This window comes from Lonchura striata, chromosome 25 (genome assembly GCF_046129695.1).
Source record: "Lonchura striata isolate bLonStr1 chromosome 25, bLonStr1.mat, whole genome shotgun sequence".
Taxonomy (NCBI): Eukaryota; Metazoa; Chordata; class Aves; order Passeriformes; family Estrildidae; genus Lonchura; species Lonchura striata.
Genome location: NC_134627.1, coordinates 3296917 through 3323454, shown reverse-complemented (window position 1 = coordinate 3323454; position 26538 = coordinate 3296917). Strand labels below are relative to the sequence as shown.

The 26538-nt window shown below is 51.9% G+C and overlaps 7 protein-coding genes and 1 pseudogene across 9 annotated transcripts; 4 read left to right on the top strand and 4 right to left on the bottom strand.

Annotated features, from left to right (window-relative positions):
* Nucleotides 1-319: 319 nt before the first annotated feature.
* Nucleotides 320-625, bottom strand: LOC110483203 (feather keratin 1-like). Its single transcript, XM_021552905.2, has one exon. It carries the CDS (start codon nucleotides 623-625, stop codon nucleotides 320-322), a length of 306 nt encoding a protein of 101 aa, XP_021408580.2.
* Nucleotides 626-3943: 3318 nt separating this feature from the next.
* Nucleotides 3944-4633, top strand: LOC110483202 (feather keratin 1). Its single transcript, XM_021552904.2, has 2 exons — nucleotides 3944-3959; nucleotides 4307-4633. Exon 2 carries the CDS (start codon nucleotides 4328-4330, stop codon nucleotides 4631-4633), a length of 306 nt encoding a protein of 101 aa, XP_021408579.2. The 5' UTR covers nucleotides 3944-3959; nucleotides 4307-4327.
* Nucleotides 4634-7544: 2911 nt separating this feature from the next.
* LOC144247495 (feather keratin 1-like) lies at nucleotides 7545-8334 on the bottom strand. 2 transcript variants are annotated; one of them, XM_077788412.1, is made up of 3 exons: nucleotides 8286-8334; nucleotides 8104-8114; nucleotides 7545-7859 (listed from the first exon to the last, which is right to left on the bottom strand). In XM_077788412.1, exon 3 carries the CDS (start codon nucleotides 7848-7850, stop codon nucleotides 7545-7547), a length of 306 nt encoding a protein of 101 aa, XP_077644538.1. In that variant the 5' UTR covers nucleotides 7851-7859; nucleotides 8104-8114; nucleotides 8286-8334. The 2 variants fall into 2 exon arrangements, with proteins under 2 accessions (XP_077644538.1, XP_077644537.1); XM_077788411.1 differs by lacking the exons at nucleotides 8104-8114; nucleotides 8286-8334 and having other exon boundaries at nucleotides 7545-7850.
* A 2208-nt stretch (nucleotides 8335-10542) lies between these two features.
* Nucleotides 10543-11321, top strand: LOC144247494 (feather keratin 1-like). 2 transcript variants are annotated; one of them, XM_077788410.1, is made up of 3 exons: nucleotides 10543-10591; nucleotides 10763-10773; nucleotides 11007-11321. In XM_077788410.1, the coding sequence occupies exon 3, from the start codon at nucleotides 11016-11018 to the stop codon at nucleotides 11319-11321; it is 306 nt and encodes a 101-aa protein (XP_077644536.1). In that variant the 5' UTR covers nucleotides 10543-10591; nucleotides 10763-10773; nucleotides 11007-11015. The 2 variants fall into 2 exon arrangements, with proteins under 2 accessions (XP_077644536.1, XP_077644535.1); XM_077788409.1 differs by lacking the exons at nucleotides 10543-10591; nucleotides 10763-10773 and having other exon boundaries at nucleotides 11016-11321.
* A 4197-nt stretch (nucleotides 11322-15518) lies between these two features.
* LOC144247493 (feather keratin 1-like) lies at nucleotides 15519-15824 on the bottom strand. Its single transcript, XM_077788408.1, has one exon. It carries the CDS (start codon nucleotides 15822-15824, stop codon nucleotides 15519-15521), a length of 306 nt encoding a protein of 101 aa, XP_077644534.1.
* Nucleotides 15825-18475: 2651 nt separating this feature from the next.
* LOC144247492 (feather keratin 1-like) lies at nucleotides 18476-18781 on the top strand. Its single transcript, XM_077788407.1, has one exon. The coding sequence runs from the start codon at nucleotides 18476-18478 to the stop codon at nucleotides 18779-18781; it is 306 nt and encodes a 101-aa protein (XP_077644533.1).
* A 4197-nt stretch (nucleotides 18782-22978) lies between these two features.
* On the bottom strand, nucleotides 22979-23783 carry LOC144247491 (feather keratin 1-like; annotated as a pseudogene).
* Nucleotides 23784-26027: 2244 nt separating this feature from the next.
* LOC144247490 (feather keratin Cos1-2-like) lies at nucleotides 26028-26333 on the top strand. The gene has a single exon (XM_077788406.1). It carries the CDS (start codon nucleotides 26028-26030, stop codon nucleotides 26331-26333), a length of 306 nt encoding a protein of 101 aa, XP_077644532.1.
* The last annotated feature ends 205 nt before the right edge of the window (nucleotides 26334-26538 follow it).

Here is a 26538-nt window from a genome sequence, read left to right as displayed (position 1 = left end):
AAATCTGTGCTCCAGCAGGCGTCCATCTGCCTGATCCAGAGAGGGAGCAGGGCCAGCAGGTGCTCCCCAGGATGGCTGCGTGGGGATCACAGCCCCAGGGAGCACACAGGAGCAAGGTCACAAGAGGGAACGGAGAGAGTGGCAGGGGACAAAGGCAGGGACGGGCTGTGCTTGCCAAGAGCCCAGGCTGGCCCTGTCCTTCTGCAAGGGCTGCTGGGGTTCTCAGCCCCTCAGGAAGCAAGAAGCCGATGCTGCGTGCCCAGGGCGGTTCCAGCCTGGGAGTCCCTGGGTTCCTTCCCCAGGGCCAGCGGCAGCAGCTTCAGCAGGGGAGGCACCTCGTGCCACAGAGGCCACTGCCCAAGCCAGAGAGGCCAAAGCCCCCAGAGCTGATGGGCACTCCCTGAGAGCTGAGGATGCTGCCAACAGCAGCCGAGGTGGAGGATCCCACCACGGTGTTCTGTGGGAAGGAGCTGAGGATGGGCCCGGGCAGGGTCACCACCACGGGCGAGGGCTGGATGAACACGGTGGAGTCCTGGCACTGCCTGACACAGGGCTCATTGCAGCTGTTGGCCAGCGGGGTGGGGCCGCAGGGCTGGCAGGGCCGGCACGGGCTGTAGCAGGACATGTCTTGGGGCTGCACGTGCACCTGGCAGAGAGGAGAGAGGAGCAGTCCGTGAGCGGTGTTTGTAGTTCAGCCTGTCACCACACCATGACTCAAGCCAAGACGGAGACAAAAACTCAAGAACTGAAGATGCAAGGATGCCCACAGGTTTTTCCTCTCATTTAGCCCACAGGTTCCCTGCCAAGAGCAACCAATCTCAGAATGTTCCTGCCCAGACTATCACTCACTTCAGCAAATCCCCAGCCTCCCTCCACATGACCCTCTTTCACATTTCACCTCTCACAGAGAGCAGTCCCATGATGCAGCATAGGACCAAGTGAGAGGTATGCACTGGAAAACAGGAGAAGGAAGAGGAAGGAGAGGAGAAAAGTTACCCGACTCACCTCGATCCTAAGCAGACTGAGGCAAGAGGAGTGGATGAGAGAGTGAGGACAAGCTCTCTCTTATATTGCCCCTGCTCTGCCCCAGGCCCACAGTCACTGCACAAGGGTAGTAATTTTCCTGCAGACTCACCTCCAAAGCAAAATATCCTACCTAATGCCACAGGCTGTGCTTTTATTTCCATCAACATTGCCATTTGTTTTCCTCATTCCTGACGTGATCATTAGGCATCCAAGGATCCTTTCAAGTATTGAGATGAAAGACCAAAGGCTTTCCCAGGCAGGGATACAGCACAGACAGAAGGTGTACTGGAGTTGTCTCTGGAAGGAAGGGATCATGACACCAGGGAAAAATGGTAACACTGATTTCCACCCTCTTTGGCAGAGAGTAAGGTCCTGCTGAAGGCAAGGTGTGTTGTGTGTCTGTTTGGAGCTCTGGGCTTGGCTACAGCCCAATATTGGAGATGTTTTCTCTCTGCATGGCTGGAGCTGCCCTTGCTGGAGGGGAACTCATCCTGGCCTGGAACAAAGCCTGCAGACATCACACACTCCTGGCTTGGCCTCACACCAAACGGCTGACACACAGCCAACACAAAATTAGAGCATGACTCGCTACAGGTGGAGAGAGTCCCTCACTGGAAATTTGCCTACTGAAGGCATTCCCTTGCCCTCTAGGATGCATCCCAGCTACCTCCATGTCTGCAGGGCAGGGAAGTGCAGCACTCCTTGATGTAACCTGGTTTTGTACCCAGGGCACTCGTGAGCACATCCCCTATTCTCAGAGCTCCTATTGGTTTCTTGTGTTTTTCCTGGACTTTTCTTAATCCTTGACCACAGGATGCCTAAGCTGTTGCAAGCTTTTCTAACCTCTTTTACTCTTCACAGGTGCCTCCATCCTGCCAGATGCCTGACTGAGTGCAAGATTTTTGATATCCGGGGGATGTACATTGCTACCCATTTCCTCCCTGATACAGCTCTTCCTCTCCACTTTCTGTGGTGTGACAGCCAAGGCTGCCCTTGATTCCAGTGTTCGCATCCAGTTTCTCCTTTTCAAAAAAACCAGTTCTGCATCACTGTTTTTTCCCCATGACAGACTATGAGACTGGAAGAAACCTCGGAGATCACCTTGTCCAACCACGCCTCTGCACAGCATGATCAGCTCTTAGAGGATGCTCAGGGCCAAGTCCTGAATTTCTACAAGCACAAACAATCCTCAACCTGCCTGTGTCAACTGCAAGCGAGTTTTTTATCATCCTCACACTAATAAAATCTTTTGTTATGCTTCCCCGGAATTTCCCTATTTCCAGTGTGCTTATTTCCTCTTGTCCCTTCTCTGGAGAAGACTCAGGAGAGCCTGGCTCTGTGTTCTGGACTCCTGCCACAGCTCTTTTAGTCATTGCTGAGCAGTGAGCCCAGATGTCCCCTCTCCTCCAGGAGACAATCAAGCAGCCCCTCCTGTTCCAGGGGTTCCAGTCACCTCATGGGGTCTGAGGCCCTTTGCTGGACCTGCACCAGTATGACTGTGCCTCTCTTTTACTGGGCAACTGCTCTTTATGGCACTGATTTCTCAGCACTGCAGAGCAGAGGAGAGGGGTCATGTTCCACAGTTGGAGAAGAAACCCCTTCCTAATGCAATTTTGGATGCTGCCAGGTGCCAGTCCCACGAACGCCCAGGGCTGTGTCGCGATGTCCTGCAGGACGCCCTTTCTGTACTGCAAAGCTCTTTGGCTCCCACAGCCCGAGCCTGTGGCAGGCAGGAGTTTCTCCCTCCAGCCTTGCAGGACTTTGCCTAAAGGGGTTAAACAGTGCTGGCGCCAGTCTGGGCCCTGTGGTGCACTAAGAGTGAGTCTCTGCCAGCTACACTTCATCCCATTCATCAGAAACCTTGGAGAACTGAAGCCAATCCAGATTTCAGTCATGGACGTCTAGAAATCAGGATGCCCATTTTCTTTCTCCTGGTTCTCAGCTGCATTCCCTGACTACTGGAACCTCCCAAAGGGAGCTCAGAGGTGCTTTCTTTGACACCAACACTCATGTGCCCATCAGCAGGTCACACACTTCAATTGTTCCAGTCTGTTTAAATGTTCTCACAGCTGATCCTCCTCCTCTGCCATGGGGAGGTTTTCCCTACCCCTATTTCTGAGGAGTACCAGGAGGTTGATCCTGTGACATGAAAAGTTGCCACTAAAGACCAAGGCCCAGAAGCCTTGAAGAACCTTCCCCTTTCCTGTAACCCCTGCCCCCAGTGAAGCTGCTCCAGTCAGCCTTGGCTCAAGCCTCCCTTTTGCTCTTGCCCTGTGTGGAAGATCTTCTCCTTTCCCACCACAAGCTTTCCTGATTCAGCTCCAGGTGGGCTTTGGCTTTCTAACCCCAGCCCTGGAATGCCCAGCCTGCCAAACGATCTGCATCAAGAGGAAGGGAGAGGAAAGCATTTCCCTGGAGAAGCAGTGTCCAGTGGGCACTGGAGTGATGTGAGACGAGGAGAGGGCAGCAGGCAGGACGTGCTGTGAGGAGAGGAACCTTTGGGTGCTCTGCTGCTCTTTGGGGCAGGGCAGAGCTGGGGCTGTCCCTGCAGAGGCAGCTGCTAGCAATGGCAAGGCACTGCCCCGAGCCAACATCCCCTGCCTGCTCGGGAGCCTGCGGCACGGGGGCACATCCTGTGCCTGCACGGACACGCTCTGGTCCCGGGTGTCCTCAGGCCTCGAGTGGCACACGTGAAAGGAGCTGCAACACAGAGCAAGCACGTCAGAAATGAGGAAATGGAATGGCAGCGTTGATGGAAATCAAACCACAACGTGTGGCGTTAGGGCGGATATTTTGCTTTGGAGGTGAATGTGTTGGAAAATTACTGTCCTTGTGCAGTGCCTGTGGGCCTGGGGCAGTGCTAGACCAGTATAAAAGGGGAACCTCCTCGTGCTCTCATTCACTCCTCTCACCTCGACCTTCTTGGGATCAAGGTGAGTTTGAAGCCCTTTCTTTTATTTTTCCTTTGAGTTTTCTGAGCCTATCCACTCTGATGGTCCTGTGTGGGTTGTTGAGAACTGCCTGTTGTGGAAGATGGAAGGGGCAGAAGTTGTTCATGGAAACAGGCTGGGTTTTGGCTGAACTGTCTCCTGTGCTGTGGAGGAGCCCAGGGCTTGGTCATTCTTAGGGGGATTCCTTACAGCTGAGTAGAAGGGGAGTCTGGTGGGCCTTTCTAAACAACATTGTGCAGTTTTGCACATCTGGCTTTTCTCCAGATGATGGACAAACAGAGCCCCCTCACTCAGCCCTGTGCTCTGCTTCTCATTTCCCTGTCTCCCAGGTGCACCTGCAGCCCCAAGACATGTCCTGCTACAGCCCGTGCCGGCCCTGCCAGCCCTGCGGCCCCACCCCGCTGGCCAACAGCTGCAATGAGCCCTGTGTCAGGCAGTGCCAGGACTCCACCGTGTTCATCCAGCCCTCGCCCGTGGTGGTGACCCTGCTCGGGCCCATCCTCAGCTCCTTCCCACAGAACACCGTGGTGGGATCCTCCACCTCGGCTGCTGTTGGCAGCATCCTCAGCTCTCAGGGAGTGCCCATCAGCTCTGGGGGCTTTGGCCTCTCTGGCTTGGGCAGTGGCCTCTGTGGCACGAGGTGCTTCCCCTGCTGAAGCTGCTGCCACTGGCCCTGGGGAAGGAACCCAGGGACACACAGGATGGTACAAACCCAGGGATAGAGCCTCAGTGCTCTATCTACCACTCAGAATGACTTCTTCCTAATCTTTTGACTCATTAAAGCTCTGCTGCATCCCAATCCATGTCTCTGTGTCATCCTTTCCCCTGCACATGCTCACCCAACATGTCCAGCAAGAGAGGTGTTGCTGTGTGGTTCCAGGAGGGCGTTGTTGGAATTGGTGTTGCCATGGTTGTCAACATCACATCCATTATGTTAACACAGCATTGATTACTCATATTAAGCATCACCTTTCTAAATTAATCTGCCTCTCTCTACATGCAAGAATTACCTCACACAGTTCAATGATCACAGATACTCCAAAAATATTTTTAGTTCTCCCAACAAAGCTTTCTATCTTTCTCTTCTCTGTTGTCAACAAGCCTGTGTCCTCAGCCTCTAATGCACAAGTAAATGTCCCACTTCACTCACCAATGCCCCACTTCACTCACTACTCCCACTTCACTCAATCTTCATGTATTTCACTTCCTTTGCTGGAGATCTTTTTGTGTTACAGTCCAGTAGGCAGCACAGCATACTTGATACCATCTGGGGACTGCTGAGCAGAGTAAGATCTTTGCTCCCATCAATATCCTGTTGACAGTTGTGCTCTGATAGCCCAGGATGCTGATGACAATCTTTAGTGTCCAGGAACACTCCTGCCAGTGTTCCTGAACACCAAAAAGCACCTCATTCTTTTTAGAGACTGAAGTGCAGGGATTGACAGACACGGACTCTGCTTATGCCAGCAGAACAAAGCCAGTTTATTACACAAGTTCACCAGTATTTATAGGTCACTACATTTGTACAAAATATTTCATTCAGACCTCTTTATCCCAGTCCCTTTAGAAATACAATTTTCTTGATTATCATTCTTACTCTAGTAATGTCCTTCTTACCTCTTTTACTAGCAAAGTCTTTGTTCCCTCTTCCCTCATCAGAGCGGTCAGCGTCAGAGGGTCAGAGTGATCAGATATGATGTTTTCACTTCTGTCCTTGCCTTGAGTTTATCTCTTCCTCAGCTTTCACTCTACCAGGGCCAAAAGTTTGGTGGCACTAACCAGCTCAGCTTCTGTAGCTGTCTGATCTTCCACACTGAACAATGTGACAGGGTTGGCTACTACAAAACCAACTTCATGTGGAAGGGGCTGGCAGCTGGTCTGTTAGCCAGAAAGAGTTAGTTGAAGAGGAGAAGCTGGTAGGAGTCTCCTTTCCCCCTGAAATGAGTTCTACCAAGGTCATCAACATGGAAACCAAGGAAAAGAAAAGATAAACAGGGGGGCCTTGCAGTTGGATGTTGGTGGAAAACAGTGTTGGAGACCACTCTGGGCCAATGAACATTATGTTGATTTATTGTAGCCAATGAATAGGTATAAACTTTGTGAGAAGGTATAAAAGACAGGATGCTGTTAAAATAAACAGTGAGAAGCTTTCTGAAGTGCATGCTGTTCTTCTGTGTGTTGTGACCATCTCAACAGCAACAACTTCAAATCTGGACTCTTTGAGGACATCTGTCACCATGCCTACCTGCATCCTGCAGCAGTTCCGCCCTTCCCCTTCCTCAGGTAACCCTAACCCTAACCCTGCACAACCCTTTGAGACCCTCATCCCACACCTGATGCCTCTCCCTGCCTCCCCCTCACTAGAAACTCTCCAAGGAAAGTTGCATTCTGGAAATCCACAATATCAGAGCAGCCTGGGAGAAGAAAGGACTGAGAGCAGACTTTTAAGGAAGGCATGGGGACACTGGATATGAGCCAGCAATGTGTGTTTACTGCTCAGAAGTTCCATCAGGCCAGGGCTGCACAAACAGAAACATGGCTAGCAAGTAAAAGGAGGGGATTCTCCATTTCTTGTCTTCGCTTCTTAAACTTCACCTGGAACTCTGAATCCAGTCAGGAGTCCTTAATTCAAAGTAGGCATGGACCTGTTAGAGCAGCTCCAGACAAGGTCTGCAAAAATGATCACACAGATGCATTGCCCTTACCATGGAGAAAGGCTGGAGGGAGGTGAGGATTTTTCAGGCAGGAGAAGAGCAGGCTCTGGGAAGAACTTTTGATATGTAAAGGGGATGGATGAATGAAGAAGTTGGAAAGAGATGTATTATCAAGGCCTGCAATAACTGGAGCAAGAGTTTTAAACTGAAATATGATAAATACAGAAAGGACATAATGAAGAATTTTACAATGATGAGTGTGATAAGAGACTGGGAAATGTTATCTAGAGAATGATGGGGTGTCCTATCTTGGGAAGAGTTCAAGATCAGGTTTGCTCCAACCTTTTGTGATGCAGTAAAGGATATCCATATCCATGGCAGCAGGGTTGGACTGATAAACCCTAATTGTCTCTTCCACCCAGACCCATTCTCTGCACCACTGATAACAGGGGTCTGTGAGAAGGCAGCACAATGCACTCTGTCCCTCCCTCTTGTGTTAGGAAGGGATCTGCTGGAGTCTAATGGGAATCCAGTAGCTCTGTCTGGTCAGTAACACATTCTCTCCTGAGTACTTGTGTCACAGTGTAAGACTGAGAAAGGAAAAGGAAAAGAAGTGCAGAGAGCATGTTTGTTCCTGGACAGTGTAGGGAAATTCTATCCTGACACAAAGAGGCAGAGAAACTCAGAACCCAGAGAGTCACTCAGTGCACACTGAGCACTCCCAATGCCAGACTGTACTGACAGCCAGGGCAAAACCAGCCCCAACAACCCCCACCCAGAAACACCCCTGGGACAACATCTCTGCCAGGCAACGGATGACACAAAGACACAGGCTGGGATGCAGCACAATTTAATGAGTCAAAAGAGGGAGGAGAGGGGGATCCAGGTGGAGGCCACAGTGCAGGGAGCAGCTTCAGCAGGGGAAGCACCTCGTGCCACAGAGGCCACTGCCCAAGCCAGAGAGGCCAAAGCCCCCAGAGCTGATGGGCACTCCCTGAGAGCTGAGGATGCTGCCAACAGCAGCCGAGGTGGAGGATCCCACCACGGTGTTCTGTGGGAAGGAGCTGAGGATGGGGCCGGGCAGGGTCACCACCACGGGCGAGGGCTGGATGAACACGGTGGAGTCCTGGCACTGCCTGACACAGGGCTCATTGCAGCTGTTGGCCAGCGGGGTGGGGCCGCAGGGCTGGCAGGGCCGGCACGGGCTGTAGCAGGACATGTCTTGGGGCTGCAGGTGCACCTGGCACAGAGAGCAGAGAGGAGCAGTCCGTGAGCACTGTTTGAAAAGCAGCCTGTCACCACACTGTGAGGGAGATCCTTTCTCTCAGCCCCTAGCAGCACCACCAAGGACGCCCAAGCCAGGGACGACCCCTCCCAACCCACACCTTAGGAGACACCTCAATTTATATCCAGCCTTTATCTATGATACAGGTGCTTACCCTGCCCACTCCCAGGGTAAGCACCCTCAAGACACAGCAGGGAACAAGGACAGAGATATATATGATACACAAAATCATATATATATATATATATGAACTGAAATCCCAGATAATTACAAGGTGGAAGAAAAAAGAAAGGAGGAAGGGCACAAGGATAACACAGAGGAAGACAAGAAAAGGCTCAGAACTCACCTTGTTCCCAACAAGATGGAGCTGAAGGAGTGGATGAGAGAGTGAGGAGAAGGTCCTGCTTTTATACTGCTCCTGCACTGCCCCAGGACCACAGGCACTGCACAGGGGCAGTAATTTTCCTACAGACTCATCCCCAAAGCAGACTGTCCTCCCAAATGCCCCAGGTTGGGTTTTGGTTTCTGTCAACGCTGCCATTTCATTTCCTCATTGCTGACATGGCCATTAGGCCACAGAGGATCTTTGAAGTGTTGGGATGAGAGGCCTGAGGCTTTCCCGAGCACCACCACATCAGTACAGGCAGAAGATGTGTCCCCATGTGCTGGAGAGATATGTGTGGGCAGGGCATGTGGCTGTGGCAAAATATGTGGGGAGTGCTTTTACAAACCCCTGTGAGGAAACATGGTTGCATCTTCCCACCAATGCAGTCCCCTCCTGAGTACCTGAAGTCATCCCTGAATGTGGGCACGCTGCATCCCTCTGCCTCCCTGGTGCCTCCCTGCTCAGGCCATTACTCACTGGGTATCGCCTTGCTAGGCAGGTTTGGTACACTGCTGGTTTCAAATGGCTTTGCCCAAGCAAATCTTCTCCTTCAGGGAAGACATCTCCTGGTTTATGTGTCAGAGTTGTCTCCTCTCACTGCCATCTCTGAGGGACCCCAGCCTGTGCTGTCAGCAGGTTTGTGGAAGGAGATTGTTGCCTTCCCTAATTCATGAAGGACCCCTTTGGGGTTGGCCCTCAATGTCCTCTCTGTCAGAGGGGTCTGCAGGTTCTTGGGATAGCACCATATTCCTCCCTCTCTCCTCCCCACAGTGCAATTTCCTGCACATTTTATACCATAACCTGCAGGACACACAATCATGGGCCACTTTTTCAATACACATTGTCAGTCCTTGCAAGCATCCCTGACCTGTGAAAGAGCTGCCAAGCATCCCTTTTCCCAGGGCCAGGATGGAGCTGCCCTTGCTGGAGGGGGACTCAGCCCTGCCTTGGCCAGGCCTGCAGACATCACACCCTTCTGGCTTGGCCTCACACCAAAAGGCTGACACACGGCCAACCCAAAATTAGAGCCTGACTTGCCACTGGTAAGGAGAGTCTCTCCCTGGAAATTTGCCTACTGAAGGCATTTCCTTGCCCTCCTGGGACGCACCTCAGCTGCCTCCATGTCTGCAGGGCAGGGAAGTGCATCAGTCCTTGGTGTAATCTCAGAGATGGTTTTGTACCCAGGGCTTTCCTGAGCACATCCCCTCCCTGAGCATCCCCAGGCATGTGGCACTGCAGGATCCTGCCAGGCCTCAAGATCCTGCCAAGGCCTCAATCCTTCAGGCAACTCCACTCCTTTTCCAGGAAAACCATCTTCTGGCACTGGGCTGTCCCTACACACCACAGCTCCAGGCTGCCCCAAAGGCCATTGCCCTCAGCCTGATCTGCTTGGCAGCACTGGGGTGCTCTCAGCACTGACAGCATGTTTTGAAAAAGGGGGCAGGACTTTGTGTGTCCCCCAAGTCAGGGTGCAAAGGGTGCAGCCAAAGTGCATAATGGGGTGAGGAGAGGGGGAGAAAGAGAGTGATGTTCCAAGAACAAACATATCCCTCAGGTGGTGAGAGAAGAGGCACCTCACTCCACGAGATTTTTTGGGGGATCAAGGGGGTTTTGATAGGACAGTGCTCACCTTCCACAAACCTGCTGACAGCACAGGCTGGGGTCCCTCAGAGATGGCAGTGAGAGGAGACAACTCTGACAAATCTTCTCCCTGAAGGAGATTTCCTTGAAGATTTCCTTGGGCAAAGCCATTTGAAACCAGCAGTGTACCAAACCTGCCTAGCAGGGCGATGCCCAGTGAGTCATGGCCTGAGCAGGGAGGCACCAGGGAGGCAGAGGGATGCAGCATGCCCACATTCAGGGATGACTTCAGGTACTCAGGAGGGGACTGCATTGGTGGGAAGATGCAACCATGTTTCCTCACAGGGGTTTGTAAAAGCACTCCCCACATATTTTGCCACAGCCACATGCCCTGCCCACACATATCTCTCCAGCACATGGGGGCACTTCTTCTGCCTGTACTGACGTGGTGGTGCTCGGGAAAGCCTCAGGCCTCTCATCCCAACACTTCAAAGATCCTCTGTGACCTAATGGCCATGTCAGCAATGAGGAAATGAAATGGCAGCGTTGACAGAAACCAAAACCCAACCTGGGGCATTTGGGAGGACAGTCTGCTTTGGGGATGAATCTGTAGGAAAATTACTGCCCCTGTGCAGTGCCTGTGGTCCTGGGGCAGTGTAGGAGCAGTATAAAAGCAGGACCTTCTCCTCACTCTCTCATCCACTCCTTCAGCTCCATCTTGTTGGGAACAAGGTGAGTTCTGAGCCTTTTCTTGTCTTCCTTTGGGTTATCCTTGTGCCCTTCCTCCTTCCTTTTGTCTTCCACCTCGTAATTCCCAGGGATTTCAGTTCATATCTGTATATATATATTACTTCATGTATCATATATATCTCTGTCCTTGTTCCCTGCTGTGTCTTGAGGGTGCTTACCCTGGGAGTGTGCAAATGTATCATGGATAAAGGCTGGATATAAATTGAGGTGTCTCCTAAGGTGTGGGTTGGGAGGGGTCGTCCCTGGCTTGGGCGTCCTTGGTGGTGCTGCTAGGGGCTGAGAGAAAGGATCTCGCTCACAGTGTGGTGAGGCTGCTTTTCAAAAAGTGCTCACGGACTGCTCCTCTCTGCTCTCTGTGCCAGGTGCACGTGCAGCCCCAAGACATGTCCTGCTACAGCCCGTGCCGGCCCTGCCAGCCCTGCGGCCCCACCCCGCTGGCCAACAGCTGCAATGAGCCCTGTGTCAGGCAGTGCCAGGACTCCACCGTGTTCATCCAGCCCTCGCCCGTGGTGGTGACCCTGCCCGGGCCCATCCTCAGCTCCTTCCCACAGAACACCGTGGTGGGATCCTCCACCTCGGCTGCTGTTGGCAGCATCCTCAGCTCTCAGGGAGTGCCCATCAGCTCTGGGGGCTTTGGCCTCTCTGGCTTGGGCAGTGGCCTCTGTGGCACGAGGTGCCTCCCCTGCTGAAGCTGCTGCCGCTGGCCCTGGGGAAGGAACCCAGGGACTCCCAGGCTGGAACCGCCCTGGGCACGCAGCATCGGCTTCTTGCTTCCTGAGGGGCTGAGAACCCCAGCAGCCCTTGCAGAAGGACAGGGCCAGCCTGGGCTCTTGGGAATCACAGCCCATCCCTGCCTCTGTCCCCTGCCACTCTCTCCGTTCCCTCCTGTGTTCTTGTTCCCTTGTGCTCCCTGGGGCTGTGATCCCCACGCAGCCATCCTGGGGAGCCCCTGCTGGCCCTGCTCCCTCTCTGGATCAGGCAGATGGACACCTGCTGGGATCCCTGCCACAGCCATGTGATGGAGATTCTGAGCTGACCCAGCTGCTCTCTGCACTGAGGCCTCCACTCAGAGTGGCCTTGTTCTCATCTTTTGACTCATTAAATTTCTGTTGCATCCCAGCCCATGCATCTGTGTCATCCTTTCCTCTCTTGTTGGTCTCCCAAGATTCTCAGGGAGGGAGGTGCTGGACAGGGGTCGGTGTGCAGCAGATTTCGGAGAAGGTCTTTGAGTGCCTTTTAACAAATGAGAGTTATATCTGCTTTATCATGGTATTGCTGCTTTCTATCCTTCTTGATATGTCTGGAGCTGGTAGAATGAGCCAATCCTCTTCAGTGGACCTGCCTACTCCAAGGAAGGTTTTCTGTCCAACCAAACCATTCTCCTCTCCACACTCAGCAATCCCTGTGCCTTAGTCAAGTGCTTTAACCTCCTCACCATCCTGGCCACCCTGCACCAAACTCACTCCACTTGCTCCAGGTGGTTCTTCCTTTGCAGCCTGTCCCCCACACAGGGAATGGCAGCAGGCAAGTGCTGAGCAGAGCGGCATCATCGCTCCCACCCAGCTCCTGGTTCCACTCCTCTTGCACAGCCCAGGATGCCGCTGACAGCCCTGGGTGCCAGGGCACAGCCAGAGCAGTCTCCGCTGTTCTGATGTGGTGACTGCCAAAGCCCCTTTCCCTGGCCCTGCTTTGGGGCTGCTGCCTGCCAGGGGCTGAGGGAGATGTGGGGAGACAGAGCTGGTTTGTCCCAAGTCAGCTGCCCTTCAGGGCTCTGGGGACATGTGTGCCCAGCTGTGTCCTGCGGCAGTTCAGCCCTCCCTCAGCTGCTTCTGGACAGCCCTTTGAGCCACTCAGCCCACACCTGCTGCCTCTCTTCCTTCCCAATGTTTTTTCCTGCCACCATGTCTCCAAAAACCTTCCTAGGAAGCCCTGGGCAGAGACAAGGGAGGAGAAGGAAAAAGAGGCCAAGCACGGCCTGTGGGTCTGTGTGGTGTTATGAGCAGCAGTAAACACTGAGCAGTGCTTCTTTTGATCTGCTAACCCACTGGGAAGGAGGAGAATTGGAAAAGCAGGGGAGTGACATACCCTGGTTTCAAGATCAGGATATTCTATGAAGGAATTGGAGAAAAAAGAGAAAACCAAGTGGTTCCAAGGGAGTCATGTGAGCAGCAGCAGACCAACGCCCATACAGTGTCTGAAGAATGGCTTCTCTGGGAAGACAGTCCACAGATTTATTGCTAAGCATGACATTATACATGCCCAGTTGTTGTGGTCTTATCACCATAACTGGAGGGATTTAAAAGATGTCTAGTTGTGACATTCAGGGACATGGTTTAGTGTTGAGCTTGGAAGAGCTGGGCTAATTGTTGGACCCCTTAATCTTAACGGTCTTGTATAGCTCAGTGATTCCATGATCTTACATGACCTGGAACAGCCCTGTGGTCAGTTGAGGTCATTTGTCCTGGTTGTATCAGCTCCAGCTGCTTACCCACTCCTGGCCTCCACTATGGGTGATGCAGCATGAGAAAGAGGAATGGTGTTGATGGTGGGTCAGCCCTGTGCAGCAGCAGGTCAGGCTTTGGTGTGTTCTTTGCAGTGGTTTAGCCACATTTAGTGGATAAATATTTAGCCATATTTGTAGTTTAGCTACATTTGAAGCACAGAACAATACTGGCTGCTCTGAAGACAATGACCTCCAGGCCAGTCAGGCCAGTACAGACTGGTGTAAGAGACTTAAAGACCACAAGTGCCTTAAACACTGTCAAGGCCACAGAATAAGATAAGCTACTACAGTGGGAACTTGAGGTAACCACAGAGAGTGGGATTTGCATCTGAAAGGTGATAATTCCAGGCCTGATCTGGGGAGCATCCTTGTTAACATATCTGGACAAAAATTCCCCCTGTGGCAGACTGTGGAAAAGGAAACAACTGCTTACACACATTTCTTCCTAAGCTATGGGAACTGTATCTACACCCTGAGGATACCTAGAACTTGGACTGTACAAAGCTGATACCACAGAAGAACAAGTCAGAGAAGTTTTTTCCCAACACTGAGAAGACCAGAAGGGAAAACCAACAGGATGCTGCTGGAACCATGGGGTGGTGATATCTTTCAACTTAAACTCTCTCTCTCTCACTCTCTTACCCGCCTCTATCTCCTATTTCTTTCTATCTATCGCTACCTCACATTTGCGATTAAATAAAATGATTACTATTAACTTTAGCATATGGTCTCATCTGTACCTTAATTTGGGCAGAGGAACTTCTTAATAATCATATCAAAACAACTGGGCCTCTGTTCCATCTCCTGTTATACCCTTCGCTTTTCCTGGTTTCCTCCTGCCCCCAAAGAGTGAGGGCAGCCAAGCAAGATGAAGTGCCTGAACTTCTCTCCTTTCTCTTCCTCTCTCCTCCTATCCACTTCCACGAGACTTTTGGGGTTTCTGCCCTTCCAGGGCCCTCCACAACCCAGGCTTCTCAACAAACGTCAGCCGTGGCCACATGCCCCTTCTGCAGAATGAGCACCAAGGGCAAGAGGGAGGTCTGGGCAAAGCTGGATCTGATGGTCAGGGGATCAGTTGGGGAGTCATGGCTTCCTTCCTCACCTGCAAGTTACAGAGTCTCACAAGAATTTTGGGAGCATCCAAGGATTTATACTCATGGGCTCAATGTCCAAGTGGAAACGAATGATGACTGATGCCCATCAGGGATCAATACAGGGACCAATATTAGTTAATAAGTTCATCAATAACATAGTGGGACTGAGTGGACGCTCAACAAGTTTGTGAATGACATCATGCTGAGCCTTGAGGAAAGTGTTCCAAATCAGAGGGATCTTGGCAGATTTGAGAATGGTCCCATGTGAAACTCAGGAACTTCAACCAGGCCAGCACTGGAAGAGAAATAGTTTAGACCAGCCCTGCAGAGAAGGAACCAGAAATCATGGAGGTAGAAAAATTGGACATGAGCCAGCAATGTGTTCTTGACATCCAGAAATTCAATCATGTCTTGGTCTGCACAAACAGAAATACAGCCAGCAGGTCAGCTCTCGTTAGACCCCACCTGAATCCAGCTGGACTCCTCAATTCAGAGTAAGCATGGACCTGTTAGAGCAGCTGCAAACAGGGGCTGCAAAAATGATCACACAGATGCATTGCCCCTACCATGCAGAAAGAGTGAGGCACTTGAGTTTTCTCATGCAGGAGAGAGCAGGCTCTGGGGAGACCTTATTGCAGCATTTCAGTATGCAAAGGGAATGCATAAGGAAGCTGGAGAGAGACATTATATCAAGGCCTGCAGTGACTGGACAATGAGAAACACATTTAAACAGAAATAGGGTAGATGTGGATGAGACAGAAGGAAGAAGTTAATGACGTGGTAGGAAATGGAAAATGGCAGGTCCCATGATGGGAAGTGTTCAAGGTGAATTTTAATGGAACTTGGAATAACTGATATAGTGGCACAATACTGTTAGGAAGGGTTTGCCTGGCACCTGATGGGAAGCTGGAACCTGTGTCCTTCCAGCAACACATTCACTGCTTGGTACTTCCAATGCAGTGCTTAGCCGACTCAATGGAAAAGTGTGTGAAGAAAGTACAAGTTAGCCATTGAACTATTTACAGAAATTCCATTCTGATGCAAAGAGGCAGAGAAACTCAGAACCCAGAGAGTCACTCAGTGCACACTGAGCACTCCCAATGCCAGCCTGTGCTGACAGCCAGGGCAAAACCAGCCCCAACAACCCCCACCCAGAAACACCCCTGGGACAACATCTCTGCCAGGCAAAGGATGACACAAAGACACAGGCTGGGATGCAGCAGAATTTATTGAGTCAAAAGTGGGAAAAGAGGGGGGTCCAGGTGGAGGCCACAGTGCAGAGAGCAGCTTCAGCAGGGGAGGCACCTCGTGCCACAGAGGCCACTGCCCAAGCCAGAGAGGCCAAAGCCCCCAGAGCTGATGGGCACTCCCTGAGAGCTGAGGATGCTGCCAACAGCAGCCGAGGTGGAGGATCCCACAGCAGTGTTCTGTGGGAAGGAGCTGAGGATGGGCCCGGGCAGGGTCACCACCACGGGCGAGGGCTGGATGAACACGGTGGAGTCCTGGCACTGCCTGACACAGGGCTCATTGCAGCTGTTGGCCAGCGGGGTGGGGCCGCAGGGCTGGCAGGGCCGGCACGGGCTGTAGCAGGACATGTCTTGGGGCTGCACGTGCACCTGGCAGTGGGAGAAGCAAAAATGAAGGCGTGAGGGATGTTTCAAGTGTAATGTTTCATCCCCCAACATGAGGGAGTCCCTTTTCCTCATCCATAAAGAAATCCACCAGGACCCCACAGGCATCTCCTTTCCCTCAGAACAACACAGCAAGAATTGCAGGCTCCGGGAGAACCCCACACAGGCCATGCCTCCAGAGACATCTCTGTGAAGCCTGATCCTTTTCCTCTCCCCACTGTCTGCATCCTTTCCTCTCGCAGAATAAGTATTCTTGCGGCCCCAGAATATGATGGAGGGAGGTATGTGCAGAGACAACCCATAAGAGGTGGAAAAGGAGGACAAGGAAGAGGACAAGAGGAAAGTCTTCAAAACTCACCTTGTTCCCAACAAGATGGAGCTGAAGGAGTGGATGTGAGAGTGAGGAGAAGGGCTGGCTTTTATACTTCTCCTGCACCACCCCAGGCCCACAGTCACTGCATTTGGGCAGTAATTTTCTTACAGACTCACCTCCCAAGCAAAATATACTCCCTAACGCCACAGGTTGTGCTTTTGTTTCTGTCAACGCTGCCACTTCATTTCCTCATTTCTGACATTCCTGCTCTGCTTTGCATGATCCTTTCATGTGCCGCAACTGGAAGATATCCCATGAAGAGTCATGCCAGTGAGTGCAGAAGTATTGGAGGGATCCTGGGCAGGTATATGTTGGCTTGGAACAGTGAAGTGCTGTCTTTAATTGCAGTAGGTGACCACCAAGTCAAGGATTGCCTGAGAAAAGTCAGCCCACACACACACAGAGAAGGGAGGCGCAGGCCTCATCTACCTGGCCTCAGGCTTGTCTCAGGCTGTGGTCAGAGGCTCTCCTGAATGCTTTTCACAGTTAAAGGTTTGTAGAAAACATCTCCCTACCATCTGGGACACGTCCCTAGGCTTCATGTGACATGACTTCTCCTGGCATTAGTGCTTCCTCATGCTTCCTTTCCCCTGACCCAAAGGCTGCCTCACCCTGGAGCACAAATCAGCTCCTCTGGAGAAGCTGAAACGTGCCAAACTCCCAAGTGAATGAGAGCTGGAAGGATCGTGTGGTACCACATGCCTCGGGACACTCAGGGAGGGGACAAGTTCAGAAGGGCCCTGGGTGCAAACCCAGTTCTCGAACCACATCAAGGAGGGCTGCACTTCCCTGCCCTGCAGACATGGAGGCAGCTGGGACGCATCCCAGGAGGGCAAGGAAACGCCTTCAGTAGGCAAATCTCCAAGGAGAGACTCTCTCTACTTGTGGGGAGACTCAGTCTAATTTTGGGTTGGCTGTGTGTCAGCCTTGTGACTTGCTGTGTGCAGGCCCATGACCCACACACTGATGAATTCCCCTCCAGCAAGGGCAGATCCATCCACACCTGAGGAAAACCATCTTCACTCACTGGGCTGTTCCTTATGCAGAGCTCCAGGCAGCTCAAACAGATATTTCTGTCAGCATGAACTTGTTACCATCACTCCCACAGCTCAGGGGGCTTTCAGGACAATCAGCTTGTTTTGGAAAATTATTCTCGGCTACTATGGCCAAAAGTGGGGCCAAAGTGTATGATGGTCTGAGGAAAATGGGAAGAACAAGGTATTTACTGAACCTCCACACACCCCTACGAGAGTGAGAAGGGTCCCAACTCCATGACGTATCTCAAGGAATCCTGGTGTTCAGGAGAGCAAAGTTATCTTCCCTCAGAACTGCTGACAGCACACTGATAGCACAAATGCTGATAGGTGGTAACTCCACAATGCAGCCATGAGAGGGGACAACCTTGCCAAACAAACTGCCACATGAGGAGAAGACAAGCTTGGAGGGAGGGTATGTTCAGCTGCCTGCAAAGAGAGTAGAAAGAAACCACAGCATATTTCCCCAGATAGGTGTCAATTATCTGCACAGACCCCTCCAGCGCATGCAGCTCATCCTCTGCACGCACTGATGTGTCACTGCCCAGAAAACCCTTTGGTCTTTCATCTCAATGCTTGAAATAATCCTTGGAGGCCATGTCAGAAATGAGGAAATGAAGTGGCAGCGTTGACAGAAACAAAAGCACAACCTGTGGCGTTAGGGAGTATATTTTGCTTGGGAGGTGAGTCTGTAAGAAAATTACTGCCCAAATGCAGTGACTGTGGGCCTGGGGTGGTGCAGGAGAAGTATAAAAGCCAGCCCTTCTCCTCACTCTCACATCCACTCCTTCAGCTCCATCTTGTTGGGAACAAGGTGAGTTTTGAAGACTTTCCTCTTGTCCTCTTCCTTGTCCTCCTTTTCCACCTCTTATGGGTTGTCTCTGCACATACCTCCCTCCATCATATTCTGGGGCCACAAGAATACTTATTCTGCGAGAGGAAAGGATGCAGACAGTGGGGAGAGGAAAAGGATCAGGCTTCACAGAGATGTCTCTGGAGGCATGGCCTGTGTGGGGTTCTCCCGGAGCCTGCAATTCTTGCTGTGTTGTTCTGAGGGAAAGGAGATGCCTGTGGGGTCCTGGTGGATTTCTTTATGGATGAGGAAAAGGGACTCCCTCATGTTGGGGGATGAAACATTACACTTGAAACATCCCTCACGCCTTCATTTTTGCTTCTCCCACTGCCAGGTGCACGTGCAGCCCCAAGACATGTCCTGCTACAGCCCGTGCCGGCCCTGCCAGCCCTGCGGCCCCACCCCGCTGGCCAACAGCTGCAATGAGCCCTGTGTCAGGCAGTGCCAGGACTCCACCGTGTTCATCCAGCCCTCGCCCGTGGTGGTGACCCTGCCCGGGCCCATCCTCAGCTCCTTCCCACAGAACACTGCTGTGGGATCCTCCACCTCGGCTGCTGTTGGCAGCATCCTCAGCTCTCAGGGAGTGCCCATCAGCTCTGGGGGCTTTGGCCTCTCTGGCTTGGGCAGTGGCCTCTGTGGCACGAGGTGCCTCCCCTGCTGAAGCTGCTCTCTGCACTGTGGCCTCCACCTGGACCCCCCTCTTTTCCCACTTTTGACTCAATAAATTCTGCTGCATCCCAGCCTGTGTCTTTGTGTCATCCTTTGCCTGGCAGAGATGTTGTCCCAGGGGTGTTTCTGGGTGGGGGTTGTTGGGGCTGGTTTTGCCCTGGCTGTCAGCACAGGCTGGCATTGGGAGTGCTCAGTGTGCACTGAGTGACTCTCTGGGTTCTGAGTTTCTCTGCCTCTTTGCATCAGAATGGAATTTCTGTAAATAGTTCAATGGCTAACTTGTACTTTCTTCACACACTTTTCCATTGAGTCGGCTAAGCACTGCATTGGAAGTACCAAGCAGTGAATGTGTTGCTGGAAGGACACAGGTTCCAGCTTCCCATCAGGTGCCAGGCAAACCCTTCCTAACAGTATTGTGCCACTATATCAGTTATTCCAAGTTCCATTAAAATTCACCTTGAACACTTCCCATCATGGGACCTGCCATTTTCCATTTCCTACCACGTCATTAACTTCTTCCTTCTGTCTCATCCACATCTACCCTATTTCTGTTTAAATGTGTTTCTCATTGTCCAGTCACTGCAGGCCTTGATATAATGTCTCTCTCCAACTTCCTTATGCATTCCCTTTGCATACTGAAATGCTGCAATAAGGTCTCCCCAGAGCCTGCTCTCTCCTGCATGAGAAAACTCAAGTGCCTCACTCTTTCTGCATGGTAGGGGCAATGCATCTGTGTGATCATTTTTGCAGCCCCTGTTTGCAGCTGCTCTAACAGGTCCATGCTTACTCTGAATTGAGGAGTCCAGCTGGATTCAGGTGGGGTCTAACGAGAGCTGACCTGCTGGCTGTATTTCTGTTTGTGCAGACCAAGACATGATTGAATTTCTGGATGTCAAGAACACATTGCTGGCTCATGTCCAATTTTTCTACCTCCATGATTTCTGGTTCCTTCTCTGCAGGGCTGGTCTAAACTATTTCTCTTCCAGTGCTGGCCTGGTTGAAGTTCCTGAGTTTCACATGGGACCATTCTCAAATCTGCCAAGATCCCTCTGATTTGGAACACTTTCCTCAAGGCTCAGCATGATGTCATTCACAAACTTGTTGAGCGTCCACTCAGTCCCACTATGTTATTGATGAACTTATTAACTAATATTGGTCCCTGTATTGATCCCTGATGGGCATCAGTCATCATTCGTTTCCACTTGGACATTGAGCCCATGAGTATAAATCCTTGGATGCTCCCAAAATTCTTGTGAGACTCTGTAACTTGCAGGTGAGGAAGGAAGCCATGACTCCCCAACTGATCCCCTGACCATCAGATCCAGCTTTGCCCAGACCTCCCTCTTGCCCTTGGTGCTCATTCTGCAGAAGGGGCATGTGGCCACGGCTGACGTTTGTTGAGAAGCCTGGGTTGTGGAGGGCCCTGGAAGGGCAGAAACCCCAAAAGTCTCGTGGAAGTGGATAGGAGGAGAGAGGAAGAGAAAGGAGAGAAGTTCAGGCACTTCATCTTGCTTGGCTGCCCTCACTCTTTGGGGGCAGGAGGAAACCAGGAAAAGCGAAGGGTATAACAGGAGATGGAACAGAGGCCCAGTTGTTTTGATATGATTATTAAGAAGTTCCTCTGCCCAAATTAAGGTACAGATGAGACCATATGCTAAAGTTAATAGTAATCATTTTATTTAATCGCAAATGTGAGGTAGCGATAGATAGAAAGAAATAGGAGATAGAGGCGGGTAAGAGAGTGAGAGAGAGAGAGTTTAAGTTGAAAGATATCACCACCCCATGGTTCCAGCAGCATCCTGTTGGTTTTCCCTTCTGGTCTTCTCAGTGTTGGGAAAAAACTTCTCTGACTTGTTCTTCTGTGGTATCAGCTTTGTACAGTCCAAGTTCTAGGTATCCTCAGGGTGTAGATACAGTTCCCATAGCTTAGGAAGAAATGTGTGTAAGCAGTTGTTTCCTTTTCCACAGTCTGCCACAGGGGGAATTTTTGTCCAGATATGTTAACAAGGATGCTCCCCAGATCAGGCCTGGAATTATCACCTTTCAGATGCAAATCCCACTCTCTGTGGTTACCTCAAGTTCCCACTGTAGTAGCTTATCTTATTCTGTGGCCTTGACAGTGTTTAAGGCACTTGTGGTCTTTAAGTCTCTTACACCAGTCTGTACTGGCCTGACTGGCCTGGAGGTCATTGTCTTCAGAGCAGCCAGTATTGTTCTGTGCTTCAAATGTAGCTAAACTACAAATATGGCTAAATATTTATCCACTAAATGTGGCTAAACCACTGCAAAGAACACACCAAAGCCTGACCTGCTGCTGCACAGGGCTGACCCACCATCAACACCATTCCTCTTTCTCATGCTGCATCACCCATAGTGGAGGCCAGGAGTGGGTAAGCAGCTGGAGCTGATACAACCAGGACAAATGACCTCAACTGACCACAGGGCTGTTCCAGGTCATGTAAGATCATGGAATCACTGAGCTATACAAGACCGTTAAGATTAAGGGGTCCAACAATTAGCCCAGCTCTTCCAAGCTCAACACTAAACCATGTCCCTGAATGTCACAACTAGACATCTTTTAAATCCCTCCAGTTATGGTGATAAGACCACAACAACTGGGCATGTATAATGTCATGCTTAGCAATAAATCTGTGGACTGTCTTCCCAGAGAAGCCATTCTTCAGACACTGTATGGGCGTTGGTCTGCTGCTGCTCACATGACTCCCTTGGAACCACTTGGTTTTCTCTTTTTTCTCCAATTCCTTCATAGAATATCCTGATCTTGAAACCAGGGTATGTCACTCCCCTGCTTTTCCAATTCTCCTCCTTCCCAGTGGGTTAGCAGATCAAAAGAAGCACTGCTCAGTGTTTACTGCTGCTCATAACACCACACAGACCCACAGGCCGTGCTTGGCCTCTTTTTCCTTCTCCTCCCTTGTCTCTGCCCAGGGCTTCCTAGGAAGGTTTTTGGAGACATGGTGGCAGGAAAAAACATTGGGAAGGAAGAGAGGCAGCAGGTGTGGGCTGAGTGGCTCAAAGGGCTGTCCAGAAGCAGCTGAGGGAGGGCTGAACTGCCGCAGGACACAGCTGGGCACACATGTCCCCAGAGCCCTGAAGGGCAGCTGACTTGGGACAAACCAGCTCTGTCTCCCCACATCTCCCTCAGCCCCTGGCAGGCAGCAGCCCCAAAGCAGGGCCAGGGAAAGGGGCTTTGGCAGTCACCACATCAGAACAGCGGAGACTGCTCTGGCTGTGCCCTGGCACCCAGGGCTGTCAGCGGCATCCTGGGCTGTGCAAGAGGAGTGGAACCAGGAGCTGGGTGGGAGCGATGATGCTGCTCTGCTCAGCACTTGCCTGCTGCCATTCCCTGTGTGGGGGACAGGCTGCAAAGGAAGAACCACCTGGAGCAAGTGGAGTGAGTTTGGTGCAGGGTGGCCAGGATGGTGAGGAGGTTAAAGCACTTGACTAAGGCACAGGGATTGCTGAGTGTGGAGAGGAGAATGGTTTGGTTGGACAGAAAACCTTCCTTGGAGTAGGCAGGTCCACTGAAGAGGATTGGTTCATTCTACCAGCTCCAGACATATCAAGAAGGATAGAAAGCAGCAAAACTATGATAAAGCAGATATAACTCTCATTTGTTAAAAGGCACTCAAACACATTCACTGAAATCTGCTGCACACCCATCCCTGAGAAACACCTCCCTCCCAGGGAATCTTGGGAGATCAACAAGAGAGAAAAGGATGACACAGATGCATGGGCTGGGATGCAACAGAAATTTAATGAGTCAAAAGATGAGAACAAGGCCACTCTGAGTGGAGGCCTCAGTGCAGAGAGCAGCTGGGTCAGCTCAGAATCTCCATCACACGGCTGTGGCAGGGATCCCAGCAGGTGTCCATCTGCTGGATCCAGAGAGGGAGCAGGGCCAGCAGGTGCTCCCCAGGATGGCTGCGTGGGGATCACAGCCCCAGGGAGCACAAGGGAACAAGGACACAGGAGGGAACGGAGAGAGTGGCAGGGGACAGAGGCAGGGATGGGCTGTGCTTGCCAAGAGCCCAGGCTGGCCCTGTCCTTCTGCAAGGGCTGCTGGGGTTCTCAGCCCCTCAGGAAGCAAGAAGCCGATGCTGCGTGCCCAGGGCGGTTCCAGCCTGGGAGTCCCTGGGTTCCTTCCCCAGGGCCAGCGGCAGCAGCTTCAGCAGGGGAGGCACCTCGTGCCACAGAGGCCACTGCCCAAGCCAGAGAGGCCAAAGCCCCCAGAGCTGATGGGCACTCCCTGAGAGCTGAGGATGCTGCCAACAGCAGCCGAGGTGGAGGATCCCACCACGGTGTTCTGTGGGAAGGAGCTGAGGATGGGCCCGGGCAGGGTCACCACCACGGGCGAGGGTTCGATGGCCACGGTGGAGTCCTGGCACTGCCTGACACAGGGCTCATTGCAGCTGTTGGCCAGCGGGGTGGGGCCGCAGGGCTGGCAGGGCCGGCACGGGCTGTAGCAGGACATGTCTTGGGGCTGCAGGCACACCTGGGAGACAGGGCAGGGGAAAGCAGAGCACACGCAGTGGGTGAGGGTCAGCCTGTCACCCCACCATGAGGGACCAAAGGCATGAACTGGAGACTGGCCCAGGAGCTGCACAGAGACACCCACAGGCTTATCCATCCTCAAAAGAGCCCAGCAAGAGCTACGCAAAGAAGATCCCTCTATGGTCCATAGCTCTGGAAACAGCTCACACAAGCCCAGCCTTTGCCCATGTTACACCTTCTGCCTCCTTCCCTCATCCATGACAAGAATCCATAAAGTACAAAGAAGCATGTATAGATGGAAGAAGCCCATTGGAGGAGTAGAAGATGAGAGAAAGCTTCAGACTCACCTTGTTCTCAAGGAGATGGAGGTGAGAGGAGTGGATGAGAGAGTGAGGAGAAGGTCCTGCTTTTATACAGTTCCTGCACTGCCCCAGGCCCACAGTCACTGCACAAGGACAGTAATTTTCCTACAGACTCATCTCAAAGCAAAACATTCTACCCAATGGCACAGATTGTGGTTTGGTTTTCATCTATTTTGCAATTTCATTTCCCCATTTTTGACATTCTCACTAAGTCATGGAGGCTTCTACCATGTGGTGGGATGAGAAGTCCCACAAGGATTTCTTGTGCAGGAACAGAATATTGTGGGCAGGAACAAGACTCAAGTTGTCCCATGTGGAGTTCTGTACTTCATTTCTACCTAAGGGATTTGTTGTCTCTTGGGACAGTGCCCTCTCTTCCCCCTCTCTACAAGCCAGGATGCATTTTGGCTGCACCTTTTGCACCCTGACCTGGAGGACACACCAAGTCCTGCCATTGTCAATTCTGTGCACACCCTGAGCTGTGGCAGTGCTGCCAAGCAAGTCAGGCTGAGGGCAAGGGACTTTGGGCTGCCTGGAGCTGTGGTGTGTGGGCTCAGCCCAGTGCCTGAAGATGGTTTTCCAGGGTTAAGGATGGAGCTGCCCTTGCTGGAAGGGAATTCAGCCCTGCCTGGGACAAAGCCTGCACACATCACGCACTCCTGCCTTGGCCTCACCCCAAAATTGGAGCGTGACTCGCCATGGGTCAGGAGAGTTTGGCTTTGGAGATTTGCCTACTGAAGGCATTCCCTTGCCTACCTGGGATGCGTCCCAGCTGCCTCCATGTCTGCAGGGCAGGGAAGTGCATCAGTCCTTGGTGCAGTTTGAAATCTGGTTTTGCATCCAGGGCTTTCTGAGCACACCTCCTCCCTGAGCACTGCATGTTGGATTCTGTAGTGATTTTCTCTATCACTTCTCCAGATATCAAAAAAAGTCTGGCTGGCCTGTTATTCCCTGCCTCTCCTGTCATGCCTCTCTTGAACCCCAGACACTCTCTGGCGTTCTTCCAATTCTCAGATGCTTTCCATGGTCCCTGCAACTTTCAAAGGGAGTTGAGAAAGTCTTTGTCCTGAGCCCAGTGAACACATAACATCACACACACTTGTGCCAGACCAGTGTGTTTGAATGCTCCTCCATCAGATTCTGTTCTGCTTGGGGAAATCTATTCTGTTCCAGATGTTGGAGGATTACCAGGAACGTGAGTTCCTGACAGCAATTCCTGATGGTAAAGACCAAGGACATGAACCTTTGAGCATGTTCACCTTTCCTGTATCCCCTGCCCTCGGGGAAGCTGCCCTGTTGAACACTGGGGCTGCCTGTGTCCAAGGCTCCCTTTATGGATGGCCTGTCTGGAGAAGATCTTCTTATTGCTCCTCCATGTGCTTTGCCTGATTCAGCTCCAGGTGGGCTTTGGCTTTCATAACACCTAGGAAAAGGCATTAAGAGCAAGAGAGCTGAAACACTGGAACAGCCTGGCTGCCTGGACATGCTGCAGCTCATGACCATTGCAGAGAGCAGAGAGAGAGTGAAAAGAGAGAAGCAAGTTAAATGTTCATAAAAAGTGGATCATTTGGGTGTCCTCTGACATGTACAGTGTGAGGCAGGGACACTTCTTGCAGGGAATGCTGCAAAGAGTTGATTTTGACTGCCCTAAAACATCATTCCCTGCCTTCATCCAGCACTTGTGTCCATGTGCCCTCACTGACCTGGCTCTGCCTGGGATATCCTTTGCTTCTCATCACAGAACATGAAAGGATCCTGCAATGCAGGGCAGGAATGTTGGAAATGAGGAAATGAAAAGGCAGCATAGATGGAAGCAAAATGTGAATCGCTGCCACTATGTGGGATATTTTCCTTTGAAGATGAGTCTGCTAAAAAATTACACCCTTGTGCAGCACTGCGGGCCTGGGGCAATGCAGAAGCTGTATAAAAGGAGGCTCTTCTCCCCACTCTCACATTCACTCCACTCACCTCCACTCTTTGGAAGAAGGTGGGTTGGAAGCTCATTCTCCATTTTCTCCTTCTTCTCTGGGCTTTCTCTGCACATACCTGTGACTTTGTCCCATGTGAGATCTTGCAGATGCTTTTTGTGAGAGGAAGAAAGGAGTGGGAAGTGTGTGACTGCTGGGTCTTGGCAGAAGTCATGCCCCAGATTTGGGATGGTTGGGGACGACCCTGGGCTTGAGATCTTGGTGGGGTTTGTATGAGGGGAAGAGCCCCTGTGCCTCCAGAAAGAGCCTTCAGCTCTCATTCCCAGCTCATGCCTTGGCTCCCTCATGGTGAGGTCACAGTTGGATCCTTACCCACCCCTTGCGATTTACGTCCCTCTGCTCTCTGTGCCAGGTGCTCCTGCAGCCCCAAGACATGTCCTGCTACAGCCCGTGCCAGCCCTGCCAGCCCTGCGGCCCCACCCCGCTGGCCAACAGCTGCAATGAGCCCTGTGTCAGGCAGTGCCAGGACTCCACCGTGGCCATCCAGCCCTCGCCCGTGGTGGTGACCCTGCCCGGGCCCATCCTCAGCTCCTTCCCACAGAACACCGTGGTGGGATCCTCCACCTCGGCTGCTGTTGGCAGCATCCTCAGCTCTCAGGGAGTGCCCATCAGCTCTGGGGGCTTTGGCCTCTCTGGCTTGGGCAGTGGCCTCTGTGGCACGAGGTGTTTCCCCTGCTGAAGCTGCTCCCTGCACTGTGGCCTCCACCTGGATCCCCCTCTCCTCCCTCTTTTGACTCATTAAATTGTGCTGCATCCCAGCCTGTGTCTTTGTGTCATCCTTTTCCTGTCAGTGATTTTGCCCCAGGGGTGTTTCTGGGAGGGTGCTGTTGGGGCTGGTTTTGCCCTGGCTGTCAGCACAGGCTGGCATTAGGATACTCTGTTTG